The 15,331-nt window shown below is 43.3% G+C and overlaps 1 protein-coding gene across 5 annotated transcripts in view; it reads left to right on the top strand.

The window, feature by feature from the left end:
• The window catches only part of patj (PATJ crumbs cell polarity complex component), a 135,757-nt gene that overhangs the window by 106,790 nt on the left and 13,636 nt on the right, over positions 1 to 15,331 (top strand). For all 5 annotated transcript variants that reach the window (XM_068591182.1, XM_068591180.1, XM_068591181.1 and 2 more), the window contains 7 exons: positions 5,900 to 5,993; positions 10,017 to 10,109; positions 10,608 to 10,712; positions 11,335 to 11,400; positions 11,566 to 11,653; positions 12,807 to 12,913; positions 13,257 to 13,340. In XM_068591182.1, the coding sequence (XP_068447283.1) occupies positions 5,900 to 5,993; positions 10,017 to 10,109; positions 10,608 to 10,712; positions 11,335 to 11,400; positions 11,566 to 11,653; positions 12,807 to 12,913; positions 13,257 to 13,340 (637 nt within the window). The remainder of the gene's footprint in view (positions 1 to 5,899; positions 5,994 to 10,016; positions 10,110 to 10,607; positions 10,713 to 11,334; positions 11,401 to 11,565; positions 11,654 to 12,806; positions 12,914 to 13,256; positions 13,341 to 15,331) is intronic.

Genomic DNA, 15,331 nt, shown 5'->3' with positions numbered 1-15,331 from the left:
GTGGCACTCAAATGTGGATAAATGTATTATTCAGTGCCTTTTTATTAACATAACTTAGTCTTTACTTGTATTATCATAAAAGTGACAGGTGGGAGTATTGATATTAGCCATGTTGGTTGTTGGTCATTGTATTGAGCTGATCATTATGATAATTTGGGGGGTAGTGGCTTTGGAGGGAGGCTTGAAGGGAAGAGCTGTCATTGTTGCCGAATTTGCGACTTTCTCCCTCGATTTAGTGCTGCTTTTATTCAAACACTGGGCTTGATTTTTCACTTGGACACTTTTTAAATCTAGTGTACGTCTCCAGCGTCTTCAATATCATGACCCAAGCTTTAAATATACATAAAATGTACTTTTTTACAAATGTTTTTTTTAACCGTTGTAAGGTTCTAAAGCAGAGGTTGGGAAACGATGCTCCAGCACCACCATCAGGACAAAACCTTTCACCAATCCCTTGTATTTGAGGTCAAGCCACCTTCATTACAAACTTTACAGTTGTATCTTTACTACTGACTTTAAGCAGAGATAAATCACTTGGATGTTATCTGCCTGTAATGAACCCTGCAGCAAACACCTGCATCCTCAGTCAGACACATGGAGATGGATGAGTGTGTACATCAGAACAGCTACTAAAGACCTCCGTCACTCTGAGCGATGGGGCTGTTTGCTGTGTTCAGGCTCACGAGACGCCTGCTTGTCAACACGAAACATAAATCACCACCACAACAAGTCGTTCCGTCTGTTACGGAGCTGTAAGCGTCTTGCTGGTGTCAAATCAAGACCCATTTTCACGTCAGTGCTGCTGTAAAATCTTTAGCTGGTGGCTGTTGTTTTTATTTTTTTTAGTATCATCACCTAATCCTACACCGTCAAAAGACTTCCGCGCCCCAGCAACTGCTATGTTATTTAGTTGTAGTCGTGCGATGTCGTGTCAGCATCAAGTCATGTTTTGTTGGCAGATAGGGTGTGACGGATGTCCGCGTAGCCGCTCTTGACAGCTGTGGGATTGTAGTGTTTGACAGCAATGGGAAACGTCCTCTGGGTCACAAACCTACAGATGCTAAATGCATTTCATCTGAAAACATCACTCACACAGGCTTGAGTCCTGAGCGCCCGGCAGCTGTTTGAATTGTATCAAAACAGGGGAACCTCTCAAGTGAAGTCAGTATACATTTCTCATAGTTTGGGCTTTTGCAGACACTAGATTTTAAACATTTGTATGGAAGACTGTATGAAATTCAAGTCTGTCAGAAACATAAAACCCTTCCTGTGCTTTGTTTAGAAGACACCGAGTGTTTGGCCTCATTTGTAACATTGAAAACACAGTAAAGTGTTGTTGCTGTGTATTACTTAAAATACCTAGTTAGTTCATTTTACATTTTTTGTCCTTTTAGTGGACAAAATGTCAAGATAGTATCTTAATGTAATAGTGGTATTACCACAATGTGAACATACTGTATTACAAGTAAAAGGTAATGCATTGGAAATCTTTTGTAAAAGTGTGAGCATCAAAATATACTTTTAAGAATAATAAATATTATATATATTAAATAATATACATGCATTTATGTGTTCATCGCTGGTGTTGCATTTCATTCATAATATATTTCCCATTACAAATGCTATCAATGTCCTTTTCATGGAGAGAAATCTGTCATTTTTGAGACCTGGAACTCATTATATTATGTTCAAGTGTGAATTGATTTCTACTTCAGCGTGAGTATTTCCAAGCAGGGTAGTTTTGTTGGGATCAATAGTCTCTTTTCTGTTTAATAAATAAGCAAGTTTAACCTTTAATAGCCAGCAGGTCGTGTTCCCCCTGCAGATAAATGACATGTTTGTATCGGTACAGTTTATTTAACTCTGACTGACTGAGGAGGATCAGCAGGATGTTTTTTCTGGTTTATCGTGTGAGTTAAATCTGCACAGAGAAGATGCGGTTCTTCCCATTATTCCCTCCAAGTTGGATTTCTTCAGGAAACCTTTTGTGTCGGCTATCTCCCGGAGTTCTCCAGACCGTTAAAACCATGTCGTAATTTTCTTTTCCCTACTGGCTGCTCTGATTGGATGCGGTCGGGGAAGGAGGATACCACCGCTCTCACCGTGTTCAGCCAGGTGACAAAATCTTGTTAGAGTCGAGTCCACTGGCAGCCGTGGAATGATTTATCTCTCGATAAAGGTCGCCACAGCAATGAGCAATAAAATGTCGACTGGGGCAGGAGCCTCTGCAGGAGTGCATCGCCATGGAAACAGAAATGGTCACCCTCCCAGTCCATCCTTCTGCACGTCGAACTTACTGTGTGGCAATGCTGATGGAGTGGATTGCTTTCCAAAGCAATCACCTAATCATTGCAGGAAAGAAGCGGCTTCAGATGTCATCAAATGAGTCTGTAAAAGTGGGTTTAAGTCGGTGTCTGGGTTACATACAGTTGAAAATACAGCATTTAAATAATGTTGAAATGTTCTTATTCCATGTTCAGATCAGACTTCCAGGTATAAACAGAGGACGGCTTCAGGAGATCAAGTTCTTCACCGTTAACGATTACAGTGAAGCAGTGGTTGGCAATGAAATCCTTTGATCAGACTCCCGTCTAACAATGCTGATACAAATGTTCCAATAAAAAATAAGGTTAACATTCAATCAAACACCACCATTAAACATTACCTAAATATATAATCTCATTAGAATCAAGGACATGAAATAATGCAGTAGGAGAACAGCTCGTTTATAGCCAGATCAATCATGCTGCTCACATCGACAGAAGATGAAGTCGGATGCCCCATGCAGGGCACACATTTACAATCATCATCAGTAATCATTAGAAACACTGATGCAACGTTGTAGCTTCTAGTGGAGCGCAGGTCTCTTTTAGGGGGAGCTAAATCCTGGTTTGAAAAATCCATTCTACTTCTACTAAAACTAGGGGTGTAACGGTGCACAGTCAAGGTTCAACGTGAGCTTGGTACAGGAGGAAAACAAAAACAATCTATAATCTACATACAAAGCTTTTATTGGTGTCAAAGACTAAATGCAGATCTCCACCAGGTGTGTATGCAATGATCACTGCTGTAATGGTTAAGGGAATTTAAAAAAAACACACAATGAAGTGATTTTTTCCTCTCTGTTCTTAAGCAAGAGATCAGCTCTTAAGTGACTCCACGATGCGTCCTCTAGCACCGCATTCAGGAAAAACTTGTACATGTATGGCTCCACTACGATATACAGATGAACCATCTGGATGGTTTAGTATTGAGGCCTCACAGCAGAACATTAGAAGAGCGAATGTTAGACTAATTAACCTGTTCAGGTGGATGATTAGCTGACGGTGCCTGTCTTGCATGACTGAAGCAGAACGTGACAGACAGACCATTCAGGTTTGACCTAGTAAATTAAATTAAAGAGGCATTCACTTTCTCATCATAAAAAAACGTCCTTGCAGCTACACAGAATTATAAATTTAAAAAAATAATAATAATATTAGCATTTACTGATTTGCTTTGAATTTGCTATAGCCTCTTGCCATTATTTAAATAAAAAACATAGATTATAATTTGACTGTCCTCTTGCAAAAATTTAAATATATTGTCATAGTTTTTTGTCTCGGTGATCATTTGGGGTTTTTGCTTTACGTCTCTACAAACAAAGCAAAACCCCAAACACACAACTTTTTAAATTCAAATGTCAGATTTTATTTTTTTTTTTACGATATTGTCTGCAGAGCAGGACTTTGAGACGGTGAATAAGCTGCAGACCGGCTTCTGACATCTGTAGCTCTTAGCCAACTCTTCAACCTCATCCATGTATCTCTTTAATGTCTGTTCTGTAAGAATAGTCATAGTGTATGTTGAAGATGAGGAAAGAAGAAGAAATTAAATCTGACTGAGGAACTGGAGCATGTTGTGGCAGTACAATAGATGATGATGATGATGATGATGATAATCACAGGGCCTTTTGATGGAGAACAGCTGATAAAGATTCTCTTTGATGACGTTCACTCCGTAATTTCAGTCAAAATTTCCTGCGTGATTGGAGCGCAGTGATATGGGATGGTGATTTGAGAGATCAGAAAGGTTCCAACATAAATTGATTGCCATCTCCTTTTATTGGAAATATTCAACAATTTTAAAGCTCTCTGTGAAGATGAATGAATGTGGTTCATCCGCTGGACTGGGGAAGTCAGTTTACTTTTCTTCATCTGCAATGTGTTGAAAGTGCTGACATTTCCCTCACTATTTAGTAACCCTAAACACCTCCAAATATTTCTGAAAACACTTCTCCTCAAGATATTTCTAATTGTTTGGGTCATTTTTCACCCTCATTATTCAGCCCTCCTCGAGTTACTGTATTATGTTATTGGTTTTACTGTTTCCAGAAAGTCTTTCCCTCGCTGTTTGATTGACAGGTGATCTCTGTGAAGTGGAGTCGAGAAGCACTAGTGATGATGATGGAGATAAGAAAACAGAATGAGACTCTGAAACAAAACAACAAATAAAGCCTTCATCTGGGTCCTCTCTGATGTTCGTCCTGCAGCCTCACAGATGGCTCCTTTTAGCGCCGGGGCCTGGAATCAAACAATTCCGGCATCAGACGACTCTACCGTGGAAGGGTTTGAAGTGTCCCGTGTGGTGGACTTGCACCATATGTCATCATGTAGCAGATGTCCTCTGAGCCATACTCCAGGTATCGTCTCACTCATCGCCTCCTTCATGTCCGTCAGCACACTTCGGGGAGGCGTTGTGGGTTTTTCCACTCAGTTAACCGAGAAAGTTGTTGTTGTCATTGCTGCTGGTGATGAGATGGTCGATTTGATGAATACAATTTATCCCTCAGCCGTGTGACTGTTTATTATAGATTTCCCATTAGGAGCATTTAGTGAGCCATCGGCTGCTTCGAGGAAGAGAAGATTGCTGAGTCAGCATCAATCCTTGTCTCGCCGCTCATCATCGGGCTTTTGTGAACTTTGACGGATTAAGTTGCTCAGCAGGATGAAGACATAAAGGTCAACTTCCCTGCACTCAACCCAGTAATGATCCAACCATAGACTGTATCGAAGAAGTGGACATCGTCATTGGGGCGATGTGACGTCACCCATTGGTTTGTGAACTGATGCTTTGAAATTCAGCGTTTTCGCCATCTGCTACAGCCGTCACGTTTGTGTTTTTTTGTAACTAGTGAATAGAAGTTCCCATATTTGGAATGTTGAGGAGTGCAATAGAGACAGCGTATACAGCTCTGGTAGCGGCAGCAACCCAACAGACAATGAGGCGTTTAGGGACCAACATGAGCATCCGCCTTTGCTGGTTTTCTCCCATGTTCTCTCCGCACATTCTTCTCGGTACCTGCACTACCCACAATTCAGCTGGACGGGAGTTGTATGTGCACACGGGGGAAGTTTGTGTTGATCTTTTGCTGAACCTTAACAAGTTGGGTTTGTCGCCCTCAGCCTGTGGAGTGTTATGGCAGAAAGCCCTGAAAGCAACATTCTCCAATGGATGTTATGTAGGTGAGATTGTGAGCACCTGGAAAAAACACTGATGCTGTGATTCAGATCTCTACATGAAAAAAGTCTCTGACTTTTCATAGATTCATTGAAAAGGCACCTTTTGTGAGTGAAAGAAGTGTGCCCACCTCCAGAAAGAACCGGGGCTGGATGTCAAAGTGATTCAAAATGTTAATAGCAGGTCTCCATCTTGCGTGTGTGGCTCTGCAGCAGTTGCATTATTACAGCTGAAAGTGCATCTGCACTGCGGTGCTGCTGCAGGCCGCAGGTCTGTGACTGATGCGCTCAGGTGGGGAATCAGTTCCTCGCTGATGAGAAAATGTGTTTATCTTGCTTCTTCTCTGTTTTTTTGTGTTGCAGCTCAAACTGCACTGATATCTCTCTTTCTCTCACCGCAGAAATGAGGACGCTATAAACCAGATGGCCGTCCCCCCCTTCGCGTCTCCCCCTCCCCCCTCTGTCCTCGGCCCTGTCAGCCCCAACAGCCCTGAGGTAACAACGCATTACACACAACACTAACACACATACACTTGTCCGTCCACGGGCTTCTGTCTCTTTTTAACTCCACAGAGCGTACATGAATAAAGTATAGACGGACCTACTCAACAAAATTTGATTCGCCCTTGGTGCTGATCATGCAGGATGACATCACCAAAACTGTCCAATCACTGAGTTACACTTCACTGTGAGGCCAGAACTTAAAGACAATGAGCTGAGCTCCAGGTGTGAAACATACAAACATCCATCTATCCATCCATTTTCCGCCGCTTATACGGGGTCGGGTCGCGGTGGCAGCACACCCAGCAGACCGACCCAGGCTTCCCTCTTACCCGCAACATTTTCCAGCTCGTTCTGGGGGACCCCAAGACATTCCCAGGCCAGCCGGGAGATGTAATCCCTCCAGCGTGTCCTGGGTCTTCCCCGGGGCCTCTTCCCAGTTGGACGTGCCTGGAAAACCTCTAATGGGAGGCGTCCAACAACATGGGGGGCATTGTTGGAGCAGCCCAACAACCTCAACTGACTACTTTCGATACGAAGGAGTAGCGGCTCGACTCCAAGCTACCTTGTCCGAGCTCCTTACCCTATCTCTAAGGCTGAGCCCGGCCACCCTACGGAGGAAGCTGATTTCGGCCGCTCGTATCCGCGACCTCGTTCTTTCGGTCACGACCCAGAGTTCGTGACCATAGGTGAGGGTTGGAACGTAAACCGACCAGTAAATGGAGAGCTTCGTCTTCCGACTCAGCTGCCTCTTCACCAAGACGGACCGATACAGCGCCTGTTTTACTGCTGCAGCCGCACCGATCCACCTGTCGATCTCCCGCTCCACCTTACCCTCACTCGTGAACAAGACCCAGAGGTACTTGAACTCCTTCTCTTGGGGCATGCATTTTGTCCGCACCTTGAGGGAGCAATCCACCGGTTTCCGGCAGAGAACCATGGCCTCGGATTTGGAGGCGCTAACTCTCATCCCTGCCGCTTACACTCGGCTGCAAAACGCCCCAGCGAATGCTGGAGGTCACGGTCCGAGTAAGCAAACAGGACCACATCATCTGCAAACAGTAGAGAGGTGATCCCGAGGCCCCCGAACCGGATTTCCTCCGCCCCCCAGCTGCGCCTAGAAATCCTGTCCATGAAAGTCACGAACAGGACCAGTGATGAAGGGCAGCCCTGGCGGAGGCCAACACCCACCGGGAACGTGTCTGACTTACTACCGAGGATACGAACGCAACTCCTACTACTGGCGTACAGAGACCAAATAGCCGGTGCCAACGGGTCCGGCACCCCATACTCCCGCAGCACCCCCCACAAAACCCCCCGAAGGACCCGGTCAAAAGCCTTTTCCAAGTCCACAAAGCACATGGAGACTGATTGGGCTCCTTCGCGAATCGCCACCTTAACGTGGCTCCTCCGCGAATCGCCACCTTAACGTGGTGGAGGAGTTTGAGTGGCTCAATGATCCTGGGAGCTATGTTGTCCGGGGCATCAGCCCATGGTAGGGTCTCCCAAGGCAAACAGGTCTCGGGGGAGAGCCCAGACTAAGAGCGGTTCAAAAAAACCCTGATGGAGAGCAGCACTAGGAGTTTAGTCACCTCGCCCGGACAAGGGAAACCGGGGCACCCTCCCGGAGCCAGACCCGGGAGGCGAGCTCGTCGGCAGGCGTCTGGTGGCCCGGTTGGGCTCAGCCCGAAAAAACATCATGGTGCCGCTGCCACTCCGTGGACTCACCACCCGCGGAGACGACCATCGGGGTCGGGTGCAGTGCAAATCAGGCGGCAGGCCAGGCGGAAGACCTGGGCGAGCCGATCGCCGGCAGCATGGACTAGCTCTAGGGAACGTCACCTCGCTAGCGGGGAAAGAGCCGGAGTTGGTGCAGGAGGTGGAGCGGTACCAGCTAGATATAGTTGGGCTTACCTCCACGCACAGCAAGGGCTCTGGAACCAAGCTCCTGGAGAAGGGTTAGACTTTGTCCTTTTCTGGAGTTGCCCAGGGTGAGAGGCGCCGGGCGGGAGTTGGGATACTCACGAGCCCCCGGCTGAACGCCGCTATGTTGGAGTTTTTTCCGGTGAGCGAGAGAGTCTCCTCCCTGCGCCTCTGGGTTGCAGGGAGTAAGGCTCTGACTGTTGTTTGTGCTTATGCACCAAACAGCAGCTCAGAGTATCCGGCCTTCTTGGAGTCGGTTGGAGGGGTCCTGGAGAGGGCGCCTCCTGTCGACTCTATAGTTCTCCTGGGAGACTTCAACGGTCACGTTTCACATGACAGTGAAACTTGGCAGGGGGTGATTGGGAGGAACGGCTTGCCCGATCTGAACCCGAACGGTGTTCTGTTGTTGGACTTCTGTGCTAGCCAAGGTTTGGCCATCACAAACACCATGTTCGAGCATAAAGGGGTTCATAAGTGTATTTGTTACCAGAACACCTTAGGCCAAAGATCAATGATCGACTTTGTAATCGTATCATCTGATCTGCGGCCGTATGTCTTGGACACTCGGGTGAAGAGAGGAGCAGAGCTGTCAACTGATCACCACCTGGTGGTGAGTTGGATCAGATGGCAGGGGGGAGACGGCAGGAAAGACCTAGCAAGCCCAAACGTGTTGTGAGGGTGAACTGGGAACGTCTGGCTGAGGATCCTGTCCGGAGGGTCTTCAACTCCCACCTCCGGAAGAACTTTTCACGCATCCTGAGGGAGGTTAGGGACATGGAATCCGAGTGGACCTTGTTCAAAGCCTCTATTGTGGAAGCGGCCGCCAGGTGTTGTGGTCGGAAGGTCATCGGTGCCTGTCGCGGCGGTAACCCGAGAACCCGGTGGTGGACACCTGGGGTGAGGGAAGCCGTCAAGCTGAAGAAGGAGGCCTTTCGGGCCTGGTTGGCCTAGGGGTCTCCTGAAGCAGCTGACGGGTACCGGCAAGCCAAGAGGGCTGCTGCTGCGGCGGTTGCGGATGCTAAAACTCAGGCATGGGAAGAGTTCGGGGAGGCCATGGAGAAGGACTTTCGGTTGGCCTCAAAGAGGTTCTGGCAAACCATCCGGCGGATCAGAAAGGGAAAGCAGGGCCTACCCCAGGCTGTTGTCAGCGGGGGAGGGGAACTGCTGACTCGGACTTGGGACATCGTCAGACGGTGGAAAGAGCACTTTGAGGAACTCCTAAACCCGGCCAACATGTCCCCTGGGGAGGGGGTAGCGCCTGAAGACCTTGGGGTGGGTGCACCCATATCCCTGGCAGAGGTCACTAAGGTAGTTAAAGAGCTCCTTGGTGGCAAGGTGCCGGGGGTGGATGAAATCCGCCCGGAGATGCTGAAAGCGCTGGACATTGCTGGGCTGTCTTGGCTGACACACCTTTTCAGTGTCGCATGGGGGTTGAGAACAGTGCCCATGGAGTGGCAGACCGGGGTGGTGGTTCCCATCTTTAAGAAGGGGGACCGGAGAGTGTGCTCGAACTATCGTGGTATCACACTGCTCAGCCTCCCGGGAAAAGCTTATGCCAGGGTGCTGGAAAGGAGGCTACGACCGCTTGTCGAACCTCGGATTCAAGAGGAGCAGTGTGGATTCCGTCCCGGTAGTGGAACAGTGGATCAGCTCTTTACCCTCGCGGGACTACTGGAGGGGTCTTGGGAGTTTGCCCAACCAGTCTACATACAAACAGTATTATTGTATTATTATAACATACCACATTTTTGTGACTATCATAAATATGAATATTTTGTGACTTTTTGACGTACTATGATGTGTCTTTTTTCATATTATACTTTTATAGTTTTTGTAATATTGTAATATTATGAATATGTATTACTTTTTTAACATATATACTATGACTTTTACATTTTTCTCTATATCCTGACATTCACTAGTCCTCAATAGTGTAATTAATATTTTCAGCAAATGTTGTAGGTCGCTCACGTACAGAGCTGGAGTTCGGAGGGGGTTAGCCTAGCTTAGCATAAAGACTTGAAGCAGAGGGAAACAACCTTAGACTGACATGCATGTCGTCTTTTTCTCCTTCTGCTCCTTCTCCTTTGTCAGTCTGTCTGTTCGGCTCCTCTCGCTGTCTCCATCCCCACAGACGGATCCCGCCCCCCTGACAACCTGACTCTCCACCCGTCATTGGACCCGCTGGTCAGTCCAAATCACTTCACTTCCTGAGTTCTGTTTAACAGCCAATCATCCCATTGATACCACGTTTGAATATTTGAATGAATCATTTATTTGAATTTTTAATATGTTTGTTATATTATTACTTTAATAATAATCTTGCTTAAAATTGTAAAAAAAAAAAAAAAAATTCATTATAATCAGATGGAAAAGGGCATTTGTCACAGAAAAAAATAAAACTGAAAGATAAAAAATACTAAAATGTGAATAAATATTGTTTAATTTAAACAAAACACTAAGACTTCTTCTTAAAATAAGCTGCCAAAATTAAAACCATTACGCAAGTTAACTCTCATAATCATCCTCAACTAACCTTTTCCTATGCACTGTTGGGTATTTTGAAACAAAACATCACATTTCGGGGCTGTATACATGTGTCACTGGAGATGAACAAACCAGAAGTTTCAGCCCACCTTTCACAGACATACAAAGGTGTAACCTGATCTGTGGTCTGTCGAACAGCAAGCGAAGAGCGATGAAGCTGAACAGAACAACAGGAACAGGAGCATCAGCAACAGCAACAACAGCACCCCCAAGAGTCTAACAGAGAACGACGCCTCCACAAAGGTAGCTTCGTCTCGCTGACCTCATTCAAACAGTCACACACTGTGAAGTACGGAGAGCTCTTACGCCACTGAAAGTAGAAATACCACAATTTACAAAAATACTCTGTTGCAAGTAAAACTCCTGCATTGAAAATCTATTTTTACTAAACGCGCAAAAGTAGTGTAAAAAATGTATTAAGAATGTATATATTACACTATTAGACAATTGTTTTAGATGCAGTAACATGTAAGATGCATTTAAATATACTAGTAGCATGGTAGCATAATAACTAGTTATACTCATTTATTTATTTATATATATATATATATATAATAAATATATATATATAAAAATAGATGTACTATATATATGTGTATATATACTGTATAAATATATATATATATATATATATATAAACTGTATATTTATATTTATTTATATAAATATATATAATAATCCTATTAAATGTGATTTTTTTTTAAACTCTTCAGTCGCAAACTAACTACAATTTTCAAATACATTTACTACAATATTAAACAATATAATACAGAACTTCGTGTGTGTGTGTGTGTGTGTGTGTGTGTGTGTGTGTGTGTGTGTGTGTGTGTGTGTGTGTGTGTGTGTGTGTGTGTGTGTGTTGCAGAGGCTAAAAGATGCAGAGACTCCAGAAAATGAGCTTCAGGCTCCTAAGGCATTGTTGGAGCAGCAGGTGTCAACACAAATGATTCCATTTATATTAGTTGATGACTAATCTGAGTTTGTACATTTAAATCTGATTATCATTAATCCGATCTCTCTGCATGTCTGCGTGTGTGTGTGTGTGTGTGTGTGTGTGTGTGTGTGTGTGTGTGTGTGTGTGTGTTTGTGTGTGTAGTCTTGCAGAGCTTCCAGCAGTTCCAGTAAACAGACTACAGCAGCATCTCCTCCTCTGATAAGCCCCGACCTGCAAGCCACCAACAGAGGTGCCCACACACGCTCACAGTTTAAAGACTGCAGTTAAAGACACAGAATTCCTGTGAAATATTCCCAAATCCCCTTTTGGGGACACCCATTCGCCATGAGTGGGTGCCCACGGAGAGCCAAGCGGGGTGAAAAAAACAAACACAATAAGCAGTTTACTTACCAGATTCTGTTCACGTAATAAAGACAAAGTCCAACCTCCTCTCTTTGTTGACAAACAGTTCAATTACGTGGTTATTCAGTTTATCGATGCGCTTCATGGACACCAGTAAGGACCTCACTGCCAAACATGTCCATAACCCTCCGTGAGAAAGACATAAAGTAAATCCGCCACGAAGTCCGTTTCTCCTCCTCCTTCGGCCATTGAGTGTTAAAACAAACAAAACACTCCACAAGGTGAAGTCTGATTGGATCAAAGCACCCCTTAATAAAGCTTCAGGCGCTACAGGCTGGAAGCAGAGCAACAGAGGAAGATAGGAGCTGTGCAATGAGAAAATAAGCTAATAGGGAAAAATGATTATAATACATGTAGTGTATTAGTGAAAAATAATTAAATTATAAAATAACTATAACTTTGTGATTCTGTTTAGGCCACCAGAGAAGGCTTAGCTGGCATTGACGGCCCACCACGGTCTTAACCTAACACTTTCCCTCTGCGGCCAGTCTTTGTGCTAAGCTAGGCTAATCACACCCTGTACAAGCATCAATCAGTATATAGTCCTTTACCAGCTGGAGCATTGAAGTGATGAACGCATCAATGCATCAACAGGGCTCTTAAGTTTTGAAGACAGGCAAGCGTGACATATATCCCCCTCGAGCCATTGACGGAGGGTGGGGGGGGATAGAGAGATAGAGACGACGGTGACAACGACAAATATGCGCTGCCGGACAGCTTCAGTCCCGCCTGTCATTACATCTTATCTGGATACAACACATACAAAAGATAAGTTTTTCTGATTGGCTGTATAGCCCATTTCTTTTTTTTGATTGGCTGATGAGTGGCCCCTCACAGGAGGAGGTGCGGGGGGTTGATTCCTCCGTGATGAGGGCAGCGTGCCGGCCATAGGAACCGACTGCTTATTTGCGCTCTACATATCTGCTCCAGTCATCAGATGAACAAGATTAAACGTTTTATAAACCTATCTTCCTCCTCAGACCCATCATCCTGTGCAGTGGTTCCTGGTCAGGAGATGCTGTTGGAGATCTGTAAAGGCCGATCAGGACTTGGACTTAGCATTGTGGGAGGAAGAGATACACAGCTGGTAGCAGACTTACTTACTTTACTCACTTCTCATTGTTTGTAGTCCTTTGTTTTGTTTTTTTCTCCATCCTTTTTATTTTTTTAAATGTATATATTAATAACCGAGAAATCCCCACACCCAGTCTGGTGTTATTTTGTATATTTTACTTATCAACAAGTCCCATGTTTAGATCTAAACTAAACTAAGTGTCAGTAAGGATGTACATCGTCAAAAACACAAATAAATAGTTTAATGTTTAGTAAAAAAAAAGCCTTTAATTTAACAAACAGGAAGAAATTGTGCATTTGTTGGGGACTATTTTCAGCGGCGGATTAATCTGAACATCTCTCTGTCTCACCACCAGGACGCCATAGTGATCCATGAGGTTTACGAGGAAGGAGCTGCAGCCAGAGACGGACGACTGTGGGCAGGAGACCAAATACTCGAGGTACTGCACACACAGTACTGTTAGTACTGGTAATACTCTAGAGTTGTCTGTTTTGATTGTGTGGATGTTATTTTGTCCCCGTGTCCAGTTTTAGTTTCTTTATCTGCTTGACACAAAGTATTCCTGTTAACTCAGTCACTGCTAATACTGCTATTAGTAATGTTATGGCTGTAAATAGTACTGTTATAATAATACTACAACTTCTACTTATATTGCTGATACTGCATCAAGAAATTAAATCACAGGCTGATACATGTATAGAATGTCGCCCCCTGCTGGATGCCATCTGGTTTACTCTAGTACTGTAGCCTACCTAAGTACCATTTTGAGGTACTTAATATATATATATTGTGTGTTTCGCGGAGGATATATATGTATGTATATATATATATGTATGTGTATATATATATATATATATATATGTATGTGTATATATATATATATATATATATATATATATATATATATATATATATATGTATGTATGTATATATATATATGTATGTATATATATATATGTATGTATATATATATATATATATATATAAATATATATATAAATATATATATATATATGTATGTGTATATATATATATGTATGTGTATATATATATATGTATGTATATATATATGTATGTATATATGTATGTATGTATGTATGTATATATATATATATATATGTATGTATGTATGTATATATATATGTATGTATGTATGTGTATATATATATATATATATATATATATATATAGTAGTGATATATATAGTAGTGATATATATAGTAGTGGTATATATATATATATCACTACTATTACAACAATTTCTGATTTATTATTATTAGGCCAACAACGAATCGATAACAATCAATAATTAAAAAAGTTGGCAACGAATTTTTATTATTGATTCATTGTGTCACATGATTATTACGCCAGTCAATAAATCGCGGCGATGTTTGAGTATTGAACAAAACAGTTAAGTGGTGCGAAGCGTGCAGCGCCGCAGACACAAGGTTCAGGAGGTTATAGCCTAGTTTATAGTGCAGCCCATTATATCCTCTCGTATGTCACTGCATAGTCGCGTTGTGTGTACAATAACTTACCAGCTAGGCTAACCGTTGTCGTTAGATCGCTAGCAAGTTGTTCATTCCCCGTGTTTGAGCCGCCCTGTTGGGTTAGATAACGTCTTCGTTTTAAAATACCGCGGGTGCTTCAACCTGCGTTCAACAGTCCAATATAAAGTGGCCTTATGACATGCAGAGGAAGTGTTGCTTGGATTTGAAGTTTGATATCTAATTGATAACCTTTGTTAAGGTAAAGTGCAGTCCTTAAGTTATCCGTTGATACATTGAGTGGTTTACATAGGTCTGGATTTCTCATCTCTTGTTCACTGAGAACTTCTGAGTTTGTACGTTTGTGAGTATGTGAGCGTGTGTGTATCTGTGTGTGCATATCTAAGTGTGCGTGTGTGTCTGTGAGTGTGCACGTGTGTGCGTCTGTGAGTGTGCATGTGTGTGTTGTGCATGTGTGTGAGCGTGTGCTTCTGAGTGCATGTCTGTGAATGTGCGTCTGTGAGTGTGCATATGTGTGAGTGTGTGCGTCTGGGTGTGCATGTGTGTGAGTGTGCATCTGTGAGTGTGCATGTGTGTGAATGTAGAGAACAAGTTCTGAACAAATCCTGTTAAGTTTTCTAATTTGTATTTCTTTCTTTATTTTTTGTGAATTTGCACTGTCAGTTCTGTTTTTGTAATAAAAGTGTGCAAATTAATGCTTTAGAATTATAATTTTTTTAATCGTAACCTTAATCAGTAAAATAATCAACCGATAAATCAATTATTAAAATAATCGTTAGTTGCAGCCCTAATTATTATAGACTAAAGTACTGTTTATAAAGTAATGAAACAAAGTTTAACTTGTAGTACCAGTGTGTTTCTTTTCTTTACATAAAGCAGATTCTGATTCAATACATTTAGTTACTTTTGTAAAAATAAACAT

The sequence above is a fragment of the Clinocottus analis genome, unplaced genomic scaffold (assembly GCF_023055335.1).
Source record: "Clinocottus analis isolate CAN_PGR_092001 unplaced genomic scaffold, fCliAna1.0.p SCAF_25, whole genome shotgun sequence".
Classification (NCBI taxonomy): domain Eukaryota; kingdom Metazoa; phylum Chordata; class Actinopteri; order Perciformes; family Cottidae; genus Clinocottus; species Clinocottus analis.
Note: the sequence above shows the minus strand (reverse complement) of the source record. Positions and strands in the feature narration are given on the sequence as shown.